Source organism: Saccopteryx leptura, chromosome 2, assembly GCF_036850995.1.
Source record: "Saccopteryx leptura isolate mSacLep1 chromosome 2, mSacLep1_pri_phased_curated, whole genome shotgun sequence".
In the NCBI taxonomy this organism is placed as follows: domain Eukaryota; kingdom Metazoa; phylum Chordata; class Mammalia; order Chiroptera; family Emballonuridae; genus Saccopteryx; species Saccopteryx leptura.
This window is the reverse complement of record NC_089504.1, coordinates 244,623,775-244,646,533: the sequence shown is the minus strand read 5'-3', so window position 1 is coordinate 244,646,533 and position 22,759 is coordinate 244,623,775. Positions and strand designations below refer to the sequence as shown.

Sequence of the window (22,759 nt, the reverse complement as noted above, 5' to 3'; positions counted from 1 at the left end):
ACAGCACTGACAAAAGAGCAGAGGGAGTACTTTTTAAAGGGTGTTATGAAATATTTCTGTTCAGAGACTGAATTAAATTTCAGTTTGATTTGTAAACAGATGATGTGTCACATTTTTGTAACAGTGGTTTAGTTTTATTTATAGCCTAGGGTGAAAGGTACCCTTTAATTTTACAGCTTTTGTTTTGGACATGGAACTTGTAGCAATAAATTAAATAGTCTGCAAAGCTTTGTTATACTTTTCTAATATGCAAATCTGAGAATTCTCACAGTTCATATTGAATAGGAGAATAATGGAAAATGACATTCCCAGACTATTATAAGGTAAAGAAATAATCTCTTCTGAATTAAGCTGTTTCTCATAATTCAGATTTCAAAGCTTTTTGATAAAAACCTCAGCTCTTAAACATGTTAATTTGTTCAGGATGGGGCTGACATATTCAGAGATAGCTAATTTAAATTTAACCTTGTAATTTTTAGCAGTTGATACTTGATAAATTGCTTTTTGGAAGTACGTGTTTTTTCCATGAGAAATTATTTTATTGATCAATGGGAAATTGAATCTACTACTATTATAAAAATTCTTAGGAGGCCCTAACCAGTCAGCTTAGTTGGTGTTGGCCTGGTGTATGGATGTCCTGGGTTCAATTCCCAGTCAAGGCACACGGGAGAAGTGTCCATCTGCTTTTCCATCTCTCCCCTCCTTGCTTCTCTCTCTCTTCTCCTCCTGCAGCCATGACTTGATTGGAGCGAGTTGGCCCCAGGCTCTGAGGATGGTTCCATGGCCTCTGCCTCAGACACTAAGAGAGCTTGGTTGCTGAGCAATGGATCAACACCCCAGATGGGCAGAGCATCACCCCCTAGTGGGCTTGCCGGGTGGGTCCTGGTTGGGGCACATGCGGGAGTCTGTCTCTGCCTCCCCTTCTCTCACTGAATTAAAAAAAAAAATGCTTGGAGAATGGGATGTTGAAGTCAGATTATTTTTGCTGGCTACCTGGTTCAGTCTTTGTTGAAAATCATCCTGCTTTCCTGCCTTCATAATTTCCAGGAGCCTGAGAGTTTTATTTCTGCTCCAATTTGAGAACATTATTTAGAATGTCAGTTCTTTTTTTTTTTTTTTTTCCAGAAAGAGAATCAGTGAGAGAGAGAGACAGGAACATCGAGCTGCTCCTGTATGTGCCCTGACTGGAGAATTAAACTGGCAACCTTTACGCTCTGGGACAACGCTTTAAACAACCGAGCAATCCAGGCAGCGTTTAACTTTATTTTATTTTTTTAAAGACAGAGGAAAGGAGAGAGAGAGGAGGGGGAAGGGAAGCATTCATTTGTTGTTCCACTCAGTTGTGCATTCATTGGCTGCTTCCCTTGTGTGCCCTGACCAGAGATCGAACCCACACCCTTGTCATTTCAGGACAATGCTCTTAATCAACTGAGCTAACCTGCTAAGGCCCAGGAAAAAGTTTTAAATGCCAAACATTGTCACACTGAATAAAATAAAATGGATTCAATTCTACATCACACTTTAATAAATATCCTCCATGTAGCAATTAATGTAGTACATAGTACAAGCATTTGACAGTTTTTAAGATAAAACTTGCTAAGATTGTGTGCACATGCCTTAAAACTTTGTATTATTATTCCTTTAATTTTCAGGGGTGATAGTCAGTTTTGTAGTCAGAAAGCAGCCATCTATTCCTTGGATTTTACAGCAAACCCACCTCAGAGAGTATTTAAAGTCGTTGACCAAGTCAATCCTTCTATTTTCTGCATTCGTATTACAAACTGTAAGTATTTGGTGGTGATAGATTTTGTGAAACTCTGAATTTTTTTTTCTTTTAAAAGAATTTTTATGGAAAAATGTCCCACTTAGTTAGGTTGAAAGTACTCACTCTATGCTTTGATTAGGGTGTATCTTATGAGGCTATTTCACGGACAGTGGCAAGCGACTTTCTAGACTGGTGGGCATGCACGTTTTCTTTAAAAGTAAAGAAACTGCTTGTGTAAGTTGACTTTTAAAATCTCATACTTTATATCAAAGGTGTTTATGATACATAGATATGCATAGGAATCTAGATAATCTAGATTTATTTAGATATATGAGGGTTTTTTGTTTTTTAAATTTCCTCCTGGTTTAATAGTTGCAAATCAGGGTTAGCTTTGGTTTCAATTTCCTTTTTTCTCTTTTATTTTTACTTAGGATATTTGCATGAAAACAGGATCTTTATTTTTATCTGAGCGTTTGGCTCAAATAGGTGTCCAGATCCAAAGCACACGTAAAGTGTAAAATGTCACCGAGATATCAATTCATGGTTGTATCAGTTAAGCTTTATTATCTTTTCAGAGTGTCTTTCTATTTTGGGTTTATTCCCTTATAATTGAAAAACTTAGGCATGTGCCCTGTGATTTGTAACGTGGAGTAATGTACTGGTCAGTCACTGTCAAGTTCTCTGACATGACACCAGCCCAGTGAAACTACCAGCCTGTTTCCTTCTACCTTTCCCATAAACAGCACGTGTTCTCCCAGGCTTCGGAGGTGGCCGTGTGAGAGTAGAAACAGGGTCTTTCCTCCCCACGGCCATCTGGGCAGAGCTTCCCATTTCGGGGTTTATGCAGCAGTCTCCTCAGTCCATGGGCTAGAGAAAGTGGTTGATTACTACTGGCTGTTTATCCGCAGGCATTTAGAAACCATTGCTTCCATACTGTTGGAGAAACAGGCCAAGTCTGAGAATCCTGTTTATTTAATCAGATTCGAGACGTCTTGGGGGAAGTAGATATAGAGTGAGACACTTTATTTTCTTCATGTGTCTTACTGCTGCTAAAACTGTTTTAAGATATCATATATGTTGTATATAATATACATGTATTTTATACTGATTTAACACACTTTGTCTAAAAACAGATAAACCTGCACTGTCCTTTATTAATCCAGAAGTGCCTGATGAAAACAATTTTGATAAATTGATGAAAACATTTGATGGTTTTTCATGGAATGCAGAGTCAGATGCTTCTTTCACAGGTGAATCAGATGCTCCAAGTCCTGCTAACTATGAGGTGAGCCAAGAACCTGAGTCTGTTAACCCTGTTGCAAATATCTTGTCCTTGTAAGTTAGTTTTTCAGTATGTTCCCAGTAAAATCAGCTGCCTGAGACATAGAATTTCTAGTATAGACAAAAAACTTAATGTCTATAAATCAAAGAGCCTGAAAACGAAAATTGAGTAGTTGAATTTTAACATAGGGTTTAAAGTCATTTATTCTGTGGTAGGTGTGCATTTGTCGGCAGAATTCTCTGTTCTTCACCTCAAAAGATGCAGCGAAGTGCTGGCGGCATGCTGCTGGGGACCCAGAGTGGACAGGCCTCTTTGCAAAGCTGTGCTAGTTTTGGAGACTTGGGAAAGATGTGTGCTATTTTATGTCCATTCCTTAGTAAACCTTTAGATGTGATCATCATCAACTTTGATTAAACTTCACAATTTTCAGAACCATCTTTTTGAAGAATGATAAGAATGATAATGCTAGTCTGAAAGTTATAAGTATAGTGGTGCATAAGTAGAAATGGAAGGACACCCCATCTCCATTAAAACACACACTACAAATCACTGTTAACTGATTGGTGTATATACTGATTTTAAGTGCATTTATTAAAATATGCATATAGTATTATACTGAAGAGGGATTTATGGTTATCCACATTGTTCTATACATTCCTTGCCTATTTGGTGATACATCTTATGCATTTTCCCATGTCAGTGTGAAAGTTACCATTTCTTGAGCATTTTCCATATGTCAGACACCATGCAGACCTTTCCAGGCATTACCTCACAACCCAGGCAGGGACACACCATCGTCCTCATTTAACTGATAAAAAAAAGTTAATATACCTGCACTAGCTCTGACAATAACTTTTCAGAACTAGTACTGGACCTATATTTATATATTTACTTTTTTTTTTTAATAATTTTTTTAAAATTTTTATTTATTTATTTATTTTTTATAGAGACAGAGAGTGAGTCAGAGAGGGATAGACAGGGACAGACAGACAGGAACGGAGAGAGATGAGAAGCATCAATCATTAGTTTTTCATTGAGCGTTGCAACACCTTAGTTGTTCATTGATTGCTTTCTCATATGTGCCTTGACTGTGGGCCTTCAGCAGACCAAGTAACCCCTGCTGGAGCCAGCGACCTTAGGTTCAAGCTGGTGGGCTTTTGCTCAAACCAGATGAGCCCACGCTCAAGCTGGTGACCTCGGGGTCTCGAACCTGGGTCCTCTGCATCCCAGTCTGACACTCTATCCACTGTGCCACCGCCTGGTCAGGCTATATTTACTTTTTTAGAGATTTTATTAAGTTTTTTAGAGAGAGTAGAGAGAGAGAAAGATGGGGAGGAGCAACTTGTAGTTGCTTCCTGTATGTATGTGCCTTGACCGGGCAAGCCCAGGGTTTCAAACCCGGGACCTCACTGTTCCTGTTTCACGCTTTATCCATTGCGCCACCACTGGTCAGGCATGGACTTACATTTAACTGATACAAAATTTTCCTTCTGTCTATATATCATTTATTATTGAGGTATTCTATTATCAGACATTTATTTCCAGTTTTCACTATTATCAATAATCCATGATGAACATTTTTATAGATTCAATAAATTCACATATCTTTGTCTGCTTAAATCCTTAGGGTATGTTCCCATAAATGGTTAACTTGGTCGAAAGGAGTGGAAATTTAAGCTATTGATACCAGATTGCCCTGCAGTAGTTTACAGCCCCAGCTGCAGTGGAGAGAGAGATTGTTTCCACATAGCCTTGCAGACACCAAGGCATTTGGATACTTTTTTTTTTATTTGACAGAGACAGAGAGTCAGAGAGAGGGACACAGGAACAGACAGACAGGAAAGGAGAGAGATGGGAAGCATCAATTCTTCATTGTGGCACCTTAGTTGTTCATTGATTGCTTTGTCATATGTGCCCTGACTGGGGGGGAGGGGTACAGCAGAGCGAGTGACTCCTTGCTAAAGCCAGCGATCTTGGGCCCAAGCTGGTGAGCCTTGCTCAAACCAGACGAGCCCACACTCAAGCTGGCGACCTCTGGGTTTTGAACCTGGCTTCTCCGCATCCCAGTCTGATGCTCTATCCACTGCACCACCGCCTGGTCAGGCGGCATTTGGATACTTTTAAATTCAAGAAAATTAGCTGTATGTCCAATAGCTGTATATCTTGTTTTGGATGTTGGGGGCAAAGTTTATTGAGTTTAGTTTGGGGAAGGAAGGCATATATCAATATTATGATTTTAATGTAGCTTATATCTGTTATTTAAATAAGTATTGCTAGTGAAAAATAATTACTTCTCTCACCCCTGTCCTGGGCCACCAAGTTTCTGTCTGCAGAGGCAGACACCTATGTCAGCTTCTTACATACACTTTCCAGAGGAATTCTCTAATAAAAAGGCCTGCAAATGCAGCAACATGGATACACAGAAACACAGATTCTTCAGAGAGAAGGACAGGGCAGCTAAATGTGCGCTCTGTGCAGACGAGGACTGTGTCTGGTGTTTTTGCTCATCACCGTGTTCCCGATGCTTGAAATGCTGCCTGGCACATAGTAGGTATCCAATAAATGGTGATGGAGCACCTTAGTAACATCATGGCAGCTGCTGCTGGTTCTCTTTGCAGTATGGGGTTCATCTGCAGACTTCGGATTCCTTCCTGAGATTTCCTTCTCCCCTCACATCATCACTGTGCACCGATAATAATCCTGCAGGTAAGGCAGTGAGTGGGCACTCTTCTTTCTCCTTAAAACAGATTTTGCTCAGTTTAAATTTTCAGTGGTCATGACTAAACAGGCTTCATAACTAGAAACAGAGAGTCCCCGAGTTGAAAGAAACCTCAAAGGTTGTGTATTTCGGTGCCGGAACCTTTGCTCACACATGCAGTCACCACTTGAGTACTTGTCGCAAGGGGGAACTCCCTGAACCAGTCCACTCAGTCGTTTGACACTTTCAGTTGTAGGAAAGTTCTTTCTCTGCCGGACCTAAAGTATGCCAATAGCTGACAGTTATTAAGCACTTACTGTGTGCTGGTTATGATGTTAAGCGCCTCTAAGGTAGGGTTCTTGTCATTATTTAGATGAAGAAACTGAGCACCATTCAGTTTCCTGTTCAGGCTCACTTAGGTGCTGGCAGAGCAGGGATGTGACCCGTACAGTGCTGTGGGTGCCGCCCACACAGCTGCCCCTGCAAGCCCTGCCGCTCTCTGAGGAGCATGGCAGAACCATGGGGTCGTCTTGGCAGTGGGAGGCTGCAGGCCTGGCTCTCCGTCCTCAGGCAGCCTCACTGGGAAGAAGCCAGCTAAGCGATGGATGATAGCTTGTGGCTTAATGAAGTATCATTTGATGCATGAAAGAAAATGTATCCTGTTGAAAAGATTCTTAACCTTGTTCATAACAGGACCAATGTAAACTAAAAAACTGAACTGAGGTACCATTTCTGTCTAAAGCAGTAGTAGTCAACCTAGTCCCTACCACCCACTAGTGGGTGTTCCAGCTTTCATCATGGGTGGTAGTGGAGCAACCAAAGTAGAAATAAAAAGATAGATTTAACTATAGTAAGTTGTTTTATAAGGATTTATTCTGCCAAACTTAGCGAAAATTCGACATAAAGTACTTGGTAAATAATTATTATTATATGCTTTAACTTGCTATAACTCTGCTTTATAAATTTTATGAAGTAAAGTTACTTCCCTACTTTATAAATCACCATTACTGTGGAACCGGTGGGCGGTTAGATAATTTTACTACTAACAGAGATACAAAAGTGGGTGGTAGGTATAAAAAGGTTGACTAACCCTGGTCTAAAGGTTTGGCAAAGCTTAAGAAATGTGGGACTTTAGAGAAGCAGGTACCCATCTACATAGCTGGTGGGACTATAAATTGGTGCAGCTTCTGTGAAGAGCAGGTTAGCAATGTGTGTGAAAATTGCAAATGAATGTGCCCTTTGACCCAGCTGTTCTACTTCTAGGAGCAGGTTCTACAGAAACGCTAGGCCACATACCAAATAATAGATGGTAGCATTGTTTATGACAGCACAGTCAGAGACAACTTAAATGTCTGATAATGGGAAACTGGTTGAATGAATGATGGCCTATCTATAATATCAATAGAATGTTAATTATTCCTACATAGAGGGGAGGAAGCTCTTCCTGTACTGAGATAGACTGAACTCCAAGATATATTGTTCAGTGAAAAAAACAAAGGACAGAATATATATCATGCATTTATTTCCAAAAGGGGAAAGAAATACTAAATATATTTTTATTTATACACACACACACACACACACACACACACACACTTTTATTTGCATAGAATATTTCCAGAAAGCTACATGAGAAACTGCATGCTGCTTGTCTCTGGGGGACTAGGGAACAGGCGTGAGGGAGACTTCTGAATTCTGAATCATGTGAATGTATTACCTATTTGAAGAATAATTTTTAAACCCTATTTTAAACATGTTGCATATCTGTGCCATAATTTATTTTATGGTTTTACTTAGAGTATGGTTTTTTAGTTACCATTAGAGAGTTGAAAATATTTTTCTTTTTAATTTTTTTCTCCTTGGAAATGTTACGATTTTCAGCATTTTTGGTGAACCAAGCTGTTAAGTGCACCAGAAGGATAAATTTGGAACAATGTGAAAAAATTGAAGCCCTGAGCATGGCTTATTACAGCAGCCCTAAAATTATGAGGGTAAGAATTATTTTGAAATAAAGCTGATTCATTAGGTTTGTTTTCTGTTCTATGTACCCTTTTAAAATATGACAAGTATAGAATAATTTCAGTATGTGATTGACATGCAAATTAAAACTTTCCTCTAGTTCTTTGGTATACTGATATCAAACATACTGAAAAAAAATCACTTGAAATAATTTTAATTTTTATACAGTTAGCTCATATTTTGCTTTCATTCATGTTTTCTTTTTGCTATCATTCATTTTGATAGTAACCAATAATGTTGGTCTCCTGCATAAAAAAGAAAACCTTAATAGCCAAAAACTTTAGAAATTATAAAAGCATCTTAAAGTCTGTGACAGAAATAATAACATTAGCACCAAAAAGCTATCTCCCTGAGAAGCAGACCAGAAAAGAATAGAAAATTCACTTTGTGGTTGGCAGATGCAATAAGCAACCTGGAAAGGACCAGATGTAGGATCGCTGGGGCAGGGAAGCAGTTGCTGGGAGGCCTGACCGAGCACATGAGAGAGGCCACTGGCCCGTGCAGTGGATGACCTGAGAGTTGCAAGGGGGAAATGTTTTTTAATTATTAAAAACCATATGAGGCCCTGGCCGGTTGGCTCAGCGGTAGAGCTTCGGCCTGGCGTGCGGGGGACCCGGGTTCGATTCCCGGCCAGGGCACATAGGAGAAGCGCCCATTTGCTTCTCCACCCCCCCTTCCTCTCTGTCTCTCTCTTCCCCTCCTGCAGCCAAGGCTCCATTGGAGCAAAGATGGCCCGGGCGCTGGGGATGGCTCCTTGGCCTCTGCCCCAGGCGCTAAAGTGGCTCTGGTCTTGGCAGGACGACGCCCCGGAGGGGCAGAGCATCGCCCCCTGGTGGGCAGAGCATCACCACTGGTGGGCGTGCCGGGTAGATCCCGGTCGGGCGCATGCGGGAGTCTGTCTGACTGTCTCCCCGTTTCCAGCTTCAGAAAACAAAACAAAACAAAACAAAAAAAAACCATATGATCACTGTGAAAGCCCGGATCTCCTGATTTTCTGTTTGGGGGAGCAGGGCAAGGGTGGTCCATGGCACCTGTATTTATCTGGGCTCCAGTTTTCAGAATCAGGTTTAACCTTTTCCTCTCCCCTCCTTTGCCCTCTCTTCTCATAAGTCAGTCATCTAAACCTGTGAAATCTCCCAGTGAGTCTGACTTCTCAGTTTTCTGAAAGTATTCCCTCAAGTCATGCGAGCGCAGGTCTCTGTCACCAGAGGCTTACCAGAGCGAGTCCACTCGTCTCTCTCCCCAGAGTTCCCATTGGCTTAAAAGGGCGGTGTCTTGAGATTAGAGAAGGGAGATTGAGACCTTCAGAAAGAGCTCTCGCTGTGTTGAGAAGGCAGGGGCTTGGGCTAGAGGCAGGAAGACCATTAGGTCTCCCCTCCCCTTTTTTTTAAAAAAATAAAAAACTTCTTCTTTAATCAAGACTTTCACCATGAAACAGATTTCTTGGATAAAATGGAAAGTTTCCAGTACATTGAAATGTAACATGTGTAAGTGATGCTATCCTTCTGGTGAGCATGGTGCAGTGAGTAACCCGGAGGAGAGGTGCCTCGTCTTCTCCCAGGGCTGTGTCACTGGTGACCATACGGGAAACGCGGAATAATTACATGGAAGCCCAGAGGCTGCCTAAGACCAGCGCTGTTGTCTGTCGAGCTGTCTATTAAGCTCCATTCTGAAGGGAAAATTTAAAGATGCCTCTTTTCTATGACATAGATACAAAACGGTACAAATGGCACAGGTCTTGTTTAAGGATGTTCTGTTTTCCTCTGTGAAGTCTTTAATAAGATAAATAAGCCTTTTGATTCACAGTCTGAACAAAGCAATAAAAATGCTTCTTTTTGTTGTACTTTAACAAAATTTGTTGTTTCTTTCTGTCTAGGTACCTAATTCAGAAATGAAGGTAAGAGAATTTTTCAGTGGAAAGTAGTTGATAATACGCTGTCTTATTTCTGAAGACATTTGTCAAAAAGCAAGCAGAAATGAAATAGAGAAACTTCTTAATAGATGACCCTTTTGTAATCACAAATTGGTGTGATAGGCTTCTGTGCTTTCCGGGCATCCCTTGATATCTTCTTGGTTTCTTGTCAGGAGAAATGGCTAGCTAGCTCCCAGGATACTGTCTGTCCAGTGTGGAAGATAGAGACATTTTCCCTAGTGAATGTGCATGTTTGTGTAGAAGGTGACATTCTCAGTGTAGCCTCAGGGATTGCTCTGCAGGTAGGTTCTGTCCCGAGCCTGACTGCCCCCAGCCCAGGGGCTCTCTCAGGCTCTGGAGAGGAGACTGGCATCTGTTAGTGGATGTGTCAGAGAGGAGTTGCGGATCTGCCTCTTATTCTTGGGTCTGAGCCCTGTGCCTCCCTGTGAATACAGTCAATGGTCTTGTCATAGTCTCCCAAAGGCTGTGGAATTGGTCTGCCTTGTTCAAAGCTTAGATTTTTTATTACTTTCTTGTATAACATGTAACTAACTCAGTACCCCGAGGTGTCAAGTGGATGGTAAGGCTTGATGCACACGAGGGGCTCTGCACAGTGTCTGGCACACAGAAAGCACTCAGGATAGCAGTAGCTGCTGTAATTGATTGTGTCTCTGGGCACAAATCTGTTTGAGGTTGATATTTGAACTTCACATTACTGTATGTGGGCCTGGATTTCCGCATCTGTGAAGGTGTTTTCTTCTTTTTTTGAGATTATGTTTTTCCTTCTCTACAGTTTTTAAAAAAATTGATTTGGGCCCTGGCCGGTTGTCTCAGCGGTAGAGACATGGCATGCAGGAGTCCCGGGTTCGATTCCCGGTCAGGGCACACAGGAGAAGCGCCCATCTGCTTCTCCACCCCTCCCCCTCTCCTTCCTCTCTGTCTCTCTCTTCCCCTCCCACAGCCAAGGCTCCATTGGAGCAAAGATGGCCCGGGCACTGAGGATGGCTCTGTGGCCTCTGCCTCAGGTGCTAGAATGGCTCTGGATGCAACAGAGCGACGCCCCAGAGGGGCAGAGCATCGCCCCCTGGTGGGCATGATGCCGGGTGCATGCAGGAGTCTGTCTGACTGCCTCCCCGTTTCCAGCTTCGGAGAAATGAAAGAAAAAAAAATTGATTTGAAAAAGAAACAAAACAAAAAAATGCATCAGTTTGTTGTTCTACCCATTTATGCACCTATTAGTTGTTTCTTGTATGTGCCCAGACCAGGGATCCAACCAACTGAGCTACCTGGCCAGGGCTGAAGGTGTTTTCAAACTTGTTTTAGTTATAGGGCTTCTTCCAATGAAACTCAAGCAGAACTCTCCCTTGTGTGTAACATGGATTGAATCCAAAGCCCCTGGTTAGAGTAAGGGTGGTGGCCAGAAGCTCTCCACCTGCCCGGCCTTCCCATCTCTCCCATTTGGTCCCTCTGAGAGACCCTACTGTTTCCAGGAACCCAGTTTGAAAATCACTGTACTAGCTCTCAAATATCTTGAAATCACTAAAACAGTGCTTTGATTCTACCCTTCAAAGCTTGAACTGTCTATTGGGGTAGTGACCCTGTTTATGATAAGATCCTTAGTCCTAGGGTGGCATCTAGTATGTGTTGGACACTCAGTGGGTTACATGTTAAGTGAAGGAATGACTTGAGGGTTGGCTCAGTTAGGAAAGCCTTTTTATGAGAATTAACAGGATGTTACTGAAAGGCTCGTAGTGTGTGCCAAGCACTGTTCCAAGTGCCACACATGTCTGAAGTCCTTTGGTCATCTCAGCAATTCTGTGAGGTAGGCCCTGTTATTGTACCCCTCTGCCATGTGAGTCACAGGAATTACTTGCCCAGGGCTGTGCAGCAGGGAAGTGGCAGAGGTGGGACAGGTATCGCGGTGTCTGGTCCCAGAGCCTGTGACACTGGACTGGCCTGCGTGCCAGGCCTTGACTTAAAGGCTTCATGCACATTCTCTCTGCATCCTGTGGGGAAGTCAGGAAGTGGTAGGCTGGGACTTCCGACTCAGATCTGTGTGACATTAAAGTTTGTGCTCTGAAAGACAAGCATATCAACTGATAACAGAGATATCTTTGAGTTTGTATTTTTAAAGCCTCTTTCAATGGCTGGAATATAAAAATTGGATGCAGCCTGACCTGTGGTGGCACAGTGGATAAAGCATCGACCTGGAAATGCTGAGGTCGCCGGTTCGAAACCCCGGGCTTGCTTGGTCAAGGCACATATGGGAGTTGATGCTTCCAGCTCCTCCCCCTTTCTCTCTCTCCCTCTCTCTCTCCTCTCTAAAAATTAATAAAATTAAAAAAAAAAAAAACCTTTAAAAAAAATTTAAAAAAAAAATGGATGCAGTCTCCCCACTAAGTGAAGCTCCTTATGATTTCCTGGAGTCATTGCCAGTATCTGTTGAACCATCAGTGAAAGGTTAAATTATAGCCCTGTAATTTTATTGTTAAGCATGCCTTTAATTCTTTAGTTTGAGATGGGCTGTGATGGAACGGGACCAGCGGAAAACCAGAACGGCCCTGCTGTTTTCATTCCAGTGGCTGTCCCAGTGGATGTTGGTAGAGTAGTGCAGCTCCTGCCCTTTCTATCCGTCTTTCTGAAGCGTGTTTGCACTGGACCCTTCGGTCTCTGCCAGCCAACCCGCACACCACAGGAATGGCCCCATCAGTGCCTGGTATGGAAGTGTGTGCACATTCTTGGAAACCAGGATCATGGTTGAATCTGGGACCATTATGTTCAGATAGAGGAATCCGGGACTATCTTTTGATGACTTAAACTTTTTTTTTTTTGGGACAGAGACAGAGAGACAAAGAGAGGGACAGATAGAGACAGATAGACAGGAAGGGAGAGGGATGAGAAGCATCAAGTCTTCATGGCAGCACCTTAGTTGTTCATTGATTGCTTTCTCATATGTGCCTTGACCAGGGGGCTACAGCAGAGCAAGTGACCCCTTGCTCAAGCCAGCAACCTGGGGCTTCAAGCCAGTGACTTTTGGGCTCAAGCCAGCAACCATGGGGTCATGTCTGTGATCCTATGCTCAAGCCAGCGACCCCACGCCCAAGCCGGATGAGCCTGCCCTCAAGCTGGCAACCTTGGGGTTTCAAAATTGAGTCCTCTGCATCTCATTCTGATGCTCTATCCACTGCACTACCACATGGTCAGGCTTGATGACTTAAACTTAAGAACCAATTAACTTGTAGTGTGGGACTCCCCTTGTAATTCTTGAACCCACTATTGTGGCTTATCATGCAGAGGGCATTGTAGTGATTGGTGATGCTCTTTTGTCACTGTGTCATGCGACAGCTCTTTTTGCTTCCAAACATGTCATGTTCTTATATGAGAGGTTTGACTTAAAAGGACAGTTGCAGGTCTTCTTAGGCACAGGAGCAAATACAGGAGAACTACTTGTTTATCTATAAGATGAAGGCTTAAATATTTAATAACTTTGAATTATAAACAGCATGGCCCATAATTGAGGGCAAAGTTCAAAGCAATATAATCAACCGGATACAAGTTAGATCCCTTCCTATAGAATGGTTTCTAAGAGCTGACATTTAGAGCAGATGTCAGATTTGTCTCAGAGGCCGAGTACCTATAGGTTCAGTACATTTAAAGAAGTGTTTGCTGCTTTGTAACCTTGCTGGCAATGGCCATAAATGAAAAATGTCATTTAATAGCATTGGGCCACAGGGCTTCCGCATCGAGGTGAAAAGACTTGTCTCTCACCCATGATCCCACCACTGTGTGTGGGTGTGGGTAGAAGTTGTGCATGCATTGGGTTGAGTGTATATTCAGGGAGTTTGTGGAGGCCTGGGGTGGGCCCTGGGACTCTGGAGAATATGTATGTGTGTACAGAGAGGGTGCTTTCATTGGTAGGGGCTGTGTTTGGAGGTAAGAGTATATACATGCATTTGATGGTGTGATGAGAGTTTTGTGTGTGTGTTTGAGACATAATTCTCCTATCGTACAATTTACTGTGTTTTAGTATTTTCACAAGTTAGTGGCACCATCACCATTATCACCAGAACATTATGATCACCCCAAAAAGAAACCCTGTGCTCATTAGTAGTCACTCTTTGTTCTTCCCCTCCCTCCATCCCCCTAGCAACCACTAATCTACTTTCTGTCTCTGTAGATTTCATATGGAATCATATAATACGTAGCCTTTTGTGTCTGGCTTCTACCACTTAGTATCTTGTTTTCAAGGTTTGTGTATGTTGTAGCATGTGTCAGTACTTTATTCCTTTTTATGGATGAGTAATATTCTTTTGTATGAATGTACCACATTCATGTATCCATTCATCAGTTAATGTACATTTGGGTTCTTTTCAGTTTATGGCTTTTATAAATGCTGCTATGAACATTTGTATACAAGTGTTTATAGGTGAACATATGTTTTCAGAGGTAATCACATTTAAAGTTTTGGCTATATCCTTCTCAGGTATTTTCTCTGTGAATGTATATATGTATTTACATATAAATATCTGGGGTTTTACGAATGTGGAGAGCTGTAGAGTAAGCCTGTTGTTCTGTAGCATGCTTTTTTCTACTTGGTGCTGTATCAGTGGAGGTTTGCTTCAAGTGTTTAGTTATTTTAACCTGTTCAGCTCCATTGTGATGGAGTAACCCAGGACTTGTTTACTTTGCAGGTCCCTATCACTGTTCAGTCCATTGTCATTCAGTCTCTAAATAAAACGCTTACCCGACTGGAATACGCTGGTGTATTGAAGCCAGCTCTCGTCAAGGTGGGGGCTGTTCAAATCTGCACTAACATTGTTCTCGAGGTAGGTGCCCAGTTTGGCTTTGAAAGCTCTGTCTGTTTGTGGCAGACTCAAACTATATGGTCCTGGGCCAACTGGATTTCCTCCGAAAGGGGTTCTGGTCCACACCGTGGTGTTGCTTTTCTGCACTTGGCCTCCTACTTGCCTTTATACTGTCCCATCAGAGGACACCTATCTCTGAAATCATTGTGTGCGCTTTTTCTCCATAAATCTAGTGACTTACAAGAATACATCAAAATGTGTTGTTGTTGCCATTTGTTTTAATGTGTTTCCTCTGCAGAAAATGAGCTGCCCAGACCAGCTCATTTGAAACTTACGTAGTTGGGTACAGAGAGGCTCAGATGACCCTGTTTGTCAGCTGGGCTGATGCTGAAATGACATCTCCCTAACTTGATAGGATAGGAGAGAAAAGCTTCAGCACATGGAGAAATGGGAAAGCATTTGCCTCAGATAGATATATTGAGTCACTAGTACAGCTACAGAAATGTCATGGGAACAGGTGTATTTGGAGTGTCACTTTGTTTTTAGGTGAAGTACAGGCTCACATACACAGCTGCAGGTGAAGTAACAAGAGCGGCCGTCTCTCTCCTCCTGGGGGTAGTTAGCAGTGCGCTGCTTCCTCTCCAGCAAAAGTTTGAAATTCATTTTACTGAGGTAAGTTGGATCAATTCTACACAAGTATTTAACTGCTAAGTAAAAAGAAATCCTAACTTGTTAGTGAAGAAAAATAATCTCAGTTTAGAAGTATTAGCATCTTGAACCCTTATACTGAACAAAGGCTCATGCAGAGCACGAGCTGGTGATGGGTCAGGCTGAGGCCTGCGCCCTTTCCCTTCGGAGCCTGCGACTCCTTGAGTGGGAGCTTGTTCTTTACAGTGTGATGTGCTCCTACACTCAGCAGATGTATTTATAGTCCCGAGTAGGGGAGAAAATCTTTTATTGGCTGGTAATCCCAGATTTTATTTTGAGAAGCATTTCACCCTACCCCCACCCCCATCACTTCCTTATTAAAATGAGAATTACTCGGGGGCATTTCTGCATTGTCTTTCAGCAAAATACAAAGCCAGTTCCTCTCAGTGGAAACCCTGGTTATGTTGTGGGGCTCCCAGTAGCTGCCGGATTTCAGCCTTACAAAGGATATCCTTTTTCGTTCTGGGGAGAAGGTTGATTTCTCTGTCTACTTGCGTGCGCTGCACTTCTCTTTATTGCTGAGGGTCCTGTGGGCTTGAGAGGCTCGCCCTGGCCAGAGCTTCCTCTGGGCGGCCCTGGTGGGGGTTGGGTCTGGCTGCATAGCAAGTGCATGAACAGCATGACCCAGGAAAATATCAGTGTTCTGTAATGAAGAAAATTTTGTTATTATTTTCTTAGCAAGAGGGAGAGAGACAGAGATAGGAAGGGAAAGATGAGAAGCATCAACTCGTAGTTACAGCACCTTAGTTATTCATTGATTGCTTCTCATATGTGCCTTTACTGGGGGGCTCCAGCTGAGCCAGTGACCCGTGCTCAAGACAGTGATTTTGGGCTTCAAGAAAGCAATCTTTGGGCTCAAGCCAGCAACCATGGGGTCATGTCTGTGATCCCATGCACAAGCTAGTGAGCCCTCACTCAAGCCAGATGAGCCCACACTCAAGCTGGTGACCTCGGGGTTTTGAACCTGGGCCCTCCGTGTCCCAGGTCGACACTATCCACTGTACCACCACCGGTCAGGCTATAATGAAAATTTTAACATAGAAAAGCTGGCATTTAGATGTATTTAATTTCACAGAGATGCAAACAAATTTAATGACTTTGAAAACTTGGAATTAATTTTGCAGAGCCAGTTTCTGAAGATTTTTTTCTCTGAGGATCTTTTAATTAAAAAAAAGTTACAAATATTTTTACCCTCTCTTGGGAAATAGTTGTCAAATTCCCCAAGGCTCAGAGAAGAAATATTTGGGTCTTACTCATGTGGCATGTCACACATGTGATACTGTTTCCTGAGAGTCAGACCACTGTTGAACTGGGCGGTTATCCCTTAACTTTCTCTGAAAGTCTGGGATTATTCAGACCATGAATAGATATGGACAATTTACTATACTTCGTAGCACAGCTGAGGAAGACTGCTTAGCAACAGAGGGGATCCGGACCCCAGTATTATTTGGATACAATATGCGAACTGGCTGTAAACTCAGGTAACGGAAGTAGCTTGTTTCTATTGGAACTTGTTTGTGTTGATCAGAAAATAAAATATTCCTGCCCTCGCATGTTAATCACATATCTGCAGCAGCTGGTGCATAGCTGGGAAAGGCACAATGTACCTTATGATTATTAAGAGGTAGAAGTAGTGACAATACCTTATGATAGGTTTTTTTTCCTAATTTTAATTCTCAAAACCATAAATCGTGTGTCATGGTTTAAAGGAAAACTATAACAACCATTTTTAAAATCAAATAAAGCAGAGTAAGAATCTCGAGGCTTTTATGGTGTTTTGGGGGGTGTATTTTATTTTCAAGGTCACATAATACTTGAGTTCACAGCAAAATGCTTTTCCTGAAAGTGCTTCCTGTATTTCTGAATTTTAGTATGCTGTACACAACATAGCCAACCCAGTGAGAACAAGCCTGAATGTGATGTGTTTTTATCTTTCTATTATCAAACACGTATAGAATGGAAACTGTTAGATAGCTCTGCATGGCTTGTTATAAAAACAGCAGTTCTTACCCTCACCTGCCCCACGCCAGGGGCAATAATATTTAACTCTTATAGCTGATTTTTTGGAAATTTACCTCCAAATCTTTTTTTTTTTTTTTTTTGTATTTTTCTGAAGCTGGAAATGGGGAGAGACAGCCAGACAGACTCCCGCATGCGCCCGACTGGGATCCACCCGGCACGCCCACCAGGGGCGAGGCTCTGCCCACCAGGGGGCGATGCTCTGCCCCTCCAGGGGCGTTGCTGCGACCAGAGCCACTCCAGCGCCTGGGGCAGAGGCCAAGGAGCCATCCCCAGCGCCCCGGGCCATCTTCGCTCCAATGGAGCCTTGGCTGCAGGAGGGGAAGAGAGAGACAGAGAGGAAGGAGAGGGGGAGGGGTGGAGAAGCAGATGGGCGCTTCTCCTGTGTGCCCTGGCCGGGAATCGAACCCGGGACTTCTGCACGCCAGGCTGATGCTCCACCACTAAGCCAACCAGCCAGGGCCACCAAATCTTTAAATAACTTGCATATAATGCTATTTCTCGATATTTTAGTTTTATAGATTATTTCCTGAGTTCCCACTGTGCAAGACGAGACTTTGGCCCTTTTCCCTCTCATCCCCACTCCCAAAGTCCACTCACTTCCCACCCCTACACCGCCCCAGGGCACTGTAAAGCCAGCAGCCACAGCCAGGGCCACCATCACAGCCGCCACCTGGCCCATGCAGGTCCGCATTGGATTCGGACAGTCGGTAAAGAAACCATGGAGCCAAAAACTGGTGGGCCATAGCCTTTAATCCTACCTTGCACCCGGCGGGCAAGTAAAAATACACACTGGGCTCCAAAACCCAGTCACACTCAGTGCTCACAAAGCCACTGACTTATCCGAGTTTCCTAGAATCAAAGGTTTCTAGCTCACCAGACTTATTCTCCTCAGTTCCCCATCTCCTTCCTTATCCCAGATACAAACTCTACACAAACTGGCATCTCACTCAGCACTCTGCCATCTTGGCTGCTTCTCCTGGCCTCCTCCACGTGGCCTCCTTTAGCTGCTGGCTCTACTCTCTCCACTCTCTCATGCTAACCTCAGGAACCAAGAGCCAAACTCCCGCTCTGTTCCCATTTTATAGTGTAGAAATCCAAACCCTTAATCCAATATACATAATAGGGAAGTCTCTTAATACAAAGTCACTTCTCTGAGGCATGATAGGATTGTACCACCTTACACCAAAAAGGGTAGGAAAGGCTTAATCCCAAAACCAAGCCTCAGGCTACAAGGATTCTGCCTGCCTTTAGCCCACCCCAACACACATTAATATCACCTGGGCAACGGCCTCTTTAACAAAGTGAGCATAATACATTTTATCTGCCCAACAGGCACTTACATCATTATTTTGGTTAGACAATACTCACCCTTTATATTATTAGTTCTGATCACTTTAGACCAGCATTTCTCAAAGAGGGTTCCATGGAATACATTTCCACAAAGCTGTCAGTAGGGGTAGGTCTATGGTCCAGTATGTTTGGGAAATACCAATTAAAATTAAAAACATGATTCCTTCCTGTTGGACTTCTCAGAGCCTTTAACATGCCAGCATGCTCCAGGAGGGACATGGGTATGCAGTATTTCCCAAACTTTTGGCCATGGAACCTTTCCTTCTTGTACAGAACTTCTCAATGGAACACCATTTGGGAAAACATTGTTTTGGATTCATCTCCCTGGCCGATGAAGGTGTCTCAAAGCTAGAGACACTTTGGCTTCTTCCAACAATTCCTCTTTTGGGGAGTGAGAAAATAAACTGCAGGAGCACGTGTTTTGTTGAGGACTGTAAAAACCACCAGGGTGAACAGCAGCCTCATTCCATTGACCTCTCTTTCCTTCTCCAAAGACTGACGGGGGCTTTCCCATGTCCACTTGTCGCAGAGAAGGTGAAGAGACTGCTGACAGGCCATGGCTTCCCAGATTACGTGGCCCCGTTTGGCAATTCCCAGGCCCAGGATGTGCTGGACTGGGTGCCCATCCGCTTCATCACCCAGGAGTCCCATGGGAAGGTAAATGGGGACAAGCTGAAGGCCACATGCTGGCCGCCTCTCCTTCCACTGCCCCTCCTCCCCCGTGGCGGGCAGATGGCTCTGGGCGGGAGCCTGAACCATGCCATCAGATGGGCCTGGATCTTGAGTACTAATTTTGCCCCTTGTTAACACTGTTGCTTTGGGCCATTGATTGGATGGGTCTGAGCCTGTTTCCTCATCTGTACAGTGAGAATGTTAGTTATAGTACCAATCTCAAGGGGTTGTTCAATTAATGAGGTAATCTCCGTGGTGCTTAGTGGTCACTCCATGAGTGGGAACTGCCACTGGTCACCATCCTGACTGTTCCTACTCTCACTGTTGGTGTTACGTGAGGCCTCTAGGCATGGAGATACGAGACGAGTGTGAGGACTTCTCAAAAAGATTGAGACCTCCTCTCATCCCAGAGCTCTCCCAGCCATTATTCCCTGGTCTATGGGAAGTGGCCCACATGCGAGACCTTTCAGTTCCAAAGTTCCCAAGAGTTTCATGGCAGTTGACATCCTACAAATAGCTTCCTGATCACGTGTGATTCTTCTGCCTGCCTTTCCCTTTTGTCTCAGCAGTCAGTGTGGGCTGGCCCCATCACTGGAGGCGTGCTCCCCATCTTATCCTTTAATTGCCCAGCTTCTTCTTGTTGCAGTTTCTTCAGGCCTTTCATTATCTGCTTAGCGTATTTATAGCCCGGGGATAGTGGGGGGTGAATGCTGGCTCACTGGCTCTGATCCTGCCCTCGCCTCCAGAGACTGCTGATCTCTCAATCCCTTTAGTCGTTAGGCTTTGCTTGGCTCGGCTCAGCCACCTCAGTAAACCAGGCAAACTGCTTCTGGCTTCTTGGAGATGGGTGAAGACACCCAGTTATTACTCTACCCTCGGAAGGAAAACATTGGTTGGGAGGAGAGACAGCAGTGGGGACATTGGCATTGCCAGGGTCGGTGCTGGTCCAGGGAGCTCAGAAGGCCTGAGGTGGGTTTCGTGCCAGTCTTCCAGGAAACCCAGGTAGAAGCAGACAGTCGGAGAGCATCTGCTAAGCTCAGTTGTACCAGCAGCATGTTGCATCTTCTCCTATTAACAGGATATTCAAGGATCGTTCAGCCTGCAAATCGCTGAAAGGGCAGTTCCTGTGAAGGGATTCCACCAGGGCCTTTTCGGCAGCACCAAATTTAGCAGGTGTGCTAGCTTTTCATGCCTGAAGAGATGTGTTTTTTAAAACTTGTTATTGTGGAAGATTTTCAAATACACAAAAGTAGATAATTAATACAATGGAATTCCTTCTACCCATAATGCAGCTTCAACAGTTATCACATTGGCCAACTAAAGCGATCTAAAGGCAGGAGAAAGATTGGGAAGGCCGCCTCACCCTTTTTTTTTTCCCTTGGGGACGTAACAGAGACCCTGGGGTGGAGACCTCGGGACCGGCTCCTACACCGTCCACTCTGAACTGGGCAGCTGGACTGGCACCCGTGCTCTCAGTTCCCATGGAGAGTGGGCAGCACCTTTGACCACTTACAGACTCTGCCTGTGCACCCAGTGTAACACCTTCACTGCCAACTGATGAAATCAGATGAATGAAAAGAAGGCATTTAAATTTCCTCTAAGTATATTTTATCATGATATGCAATCAGGTTTCATTTCTATTAATAATAGCATCCTCTCTTTCTCCTCCCCACCCAATGCCAGTTTCTCTCCTAAAATATCTCTGAGGTAGGTGTGGACAGGTGGGGGAACTTGGAGCAGGGAAGATCCTACAGATGGGTATTGGGCTTATATCTCTCAGGTATTGCTGGCCTCTTTAGAAATAGCAGAAATAGGAGAGAATGGGAAAATTGTACTTTAGGTGTTAAAATATTTTTGGGGCATTGAGTACTTCAAAATAATGTGCTTTCTGTAAGAAGTTATCTGAACTTTGAGAGTCTATTCATTCTCCTGTTCAGAACATTTTGTAACGTGAAACATTTTATAATTAAAACTCTGAACTGCAGATTAAGTTTAACTTGAGATTGTGTAATACTTGACCTGATTAACGGCACTTTGTTTTGCAGGAGTCTTGCCAGCTCCCCGTGGCTTTGGTCATAGAAGTGAAGTGGACCAAATACGGATCCTTACTGAACCCACAGGCTAAAATAGTCAATGTAACCACAAGTCTAATTTCATCCTCCTTTCCTGAGGTAGGCTGAACTTCAGCTTTGAGGTATAGGCTAAGACATAGTCCAGACAAAACTCAAGTGTGAGAGTAAAATTTATTATTTTGTGAAAAAGATTATAATTAAAATTGAAACAATCTGGAGCCATACAACAGTGTAGCAGTCATTATCTTTCACTTAGAGGAAGAGCCTCCATCGACAATGGTTTTATTCACAGTAGCATCCTCATTCAGATTTGATCTTTAAGATGCTTGTGAAAATGGAGTTGTGATTGACATTGATGTGCTAGTAAGGACAACCTGGGTAAAAATTATCTCTCTCGTCCAAGCTAATGGCTGGTTAGCCCTTCATGTACCTATCAGATTCATGAACTCACTGACAGACAGAGATCCGTGAGGAAGAGAATGATAGCTGTCCCGTCTTTGTTATCCTGGCAGCAACCACACTGGATGACAGGGCTTGCACCATTCTTGCTTTTTCTTACAGACCAACTCAGGAAATGAAAGGACGGTTCTTATTTCCACTATGGTTACTTTTGTGGATGTGTCTGCACCTGCAGAGGCAGGCTTCAGAGCTCAACCAATCATCAATGCCAGGCTGCCCTTTAATTTCTTCTTCCCGTTTGTCTGACGTAAGTTGTTAACTAAGGAAACGAGGCCACACATCTGGAATCAAGGGAGTGTAGGGCCCCTCAGAAGTATCCCCTTTTATTATACTTCTAACACTCGAGGTTGCCCCCAAACAAGCACACCACCCCTCTCCACTCCTTCCCCTCCTTTTGGAAATTTTATTCTACTTGATTGGTCTTTAGAATGGGGCACCCTCTGAACTTGGTCATTTCCTAAACTGTCAACACAGGTCGTATGTGGAAAGCAAACCGCCTTTGTGAAGACGGTAAAGAGAACAGACTTTCAAGTAGCACAGGCCTTGTGGGTTTATCCACTTGACTCATCCCCTGCCTTAATGTGAACTACTGGTAAACTATTCATTGTCTTTAGTTCAGGTTTTCTTTCCTTTTCAGGTCTCACTGAAATGAGTACAAAAAATAGCGAAATATTGTGTAAAGTCACGCAAATAGACTACAAGGCCTCAGGAGGGGCTCTTCCCCCAAATGCCATGTTAATTATAGCGGAGTCTTGGGTCCAACCGATATTTTTGTACCAGGAACTGTCACTAGCTAGCTCTCCAGCTGGTGGGCTGGTATGGGGTGCCACAGAGCAATGCCAAGCAGTTGAAGCTGGGAAGAATACAGTAGGAGGTCCCTGAGGAAGGAGGGAGTTTCTTTTACACATGAATTGTACAGTAACTGAGAAGAAGGCAGAACTCGGCAGAGCCAGCTAGAAGCCGGACGGTGCAGAGGAGGGCTGGGTACCTGAGAA

At 43.5% G+C, this 22,759-nt stretch overlaps 1 protein-coding gene across 3 annotated transcripts in view; it reads left to right on the top strand.

Moving 5' to 3' along the window:
• TCTN1 (tectonic family member 1) overlaps positions 1–22,759 on the top strand; it is a 29,078-nt gene that overhangs the window by 5,263 nt on the left and 1,056 nt on the right. The window contains exons 3-15 of one of the 3 annotated variants that reach the window (XM_066370948.1): positions 1,126–1,248; positions 1,653–1,783; positions 2,899–3,050; positions 5,666–5,753; positions 7,627–7,736; positions 9,641–9,661; positions 14,368–14,502; positions 15,028–15,153; positions 15,551–15,636; positions 16,530–16,670; positions 19,056–19,218; positions 21,279–21,404; positions 21,867–22,010. In XM_066370948.1, coding sequence (XP_066227045.1) covers positions 2,961–3,050; positions 5,666–5,753; positions 7,627–7,736; positions 9,641–9,661; positions 14,368–14,502; positions 15,028–15,153; positions 15,551–15,636; positions 16,530–16,670; positions 19,056–19,218; positions 21,279–21,404; positions 21,867–22,010 — 1,230 coding nt within the window. In that variant the 5' untranslated portion in view covers positions 1,126–1,248; positions 1,653–1,783; positions 2,899–2,960. Of the gene's footprint in view, positions 1–1,125; positions 1,249–1,652; positions 1,784–2,898; positions 3,051–5,665; positions 5,754–7,626; positions 7,737–9,640; positions 9,662–14,367; positions 14,503–15,027; positions 15,154–15,550; positions 15,637–16,529; positions 16,671–19,055; positions 19,219–21,278; positions 21,405–21,866; positions 22,012–22,759 lie in introns of those variants that run through there. The other 2 variants (XM_066370947.1, XM_066370949.1) reach the window with 2 other exon arrangements.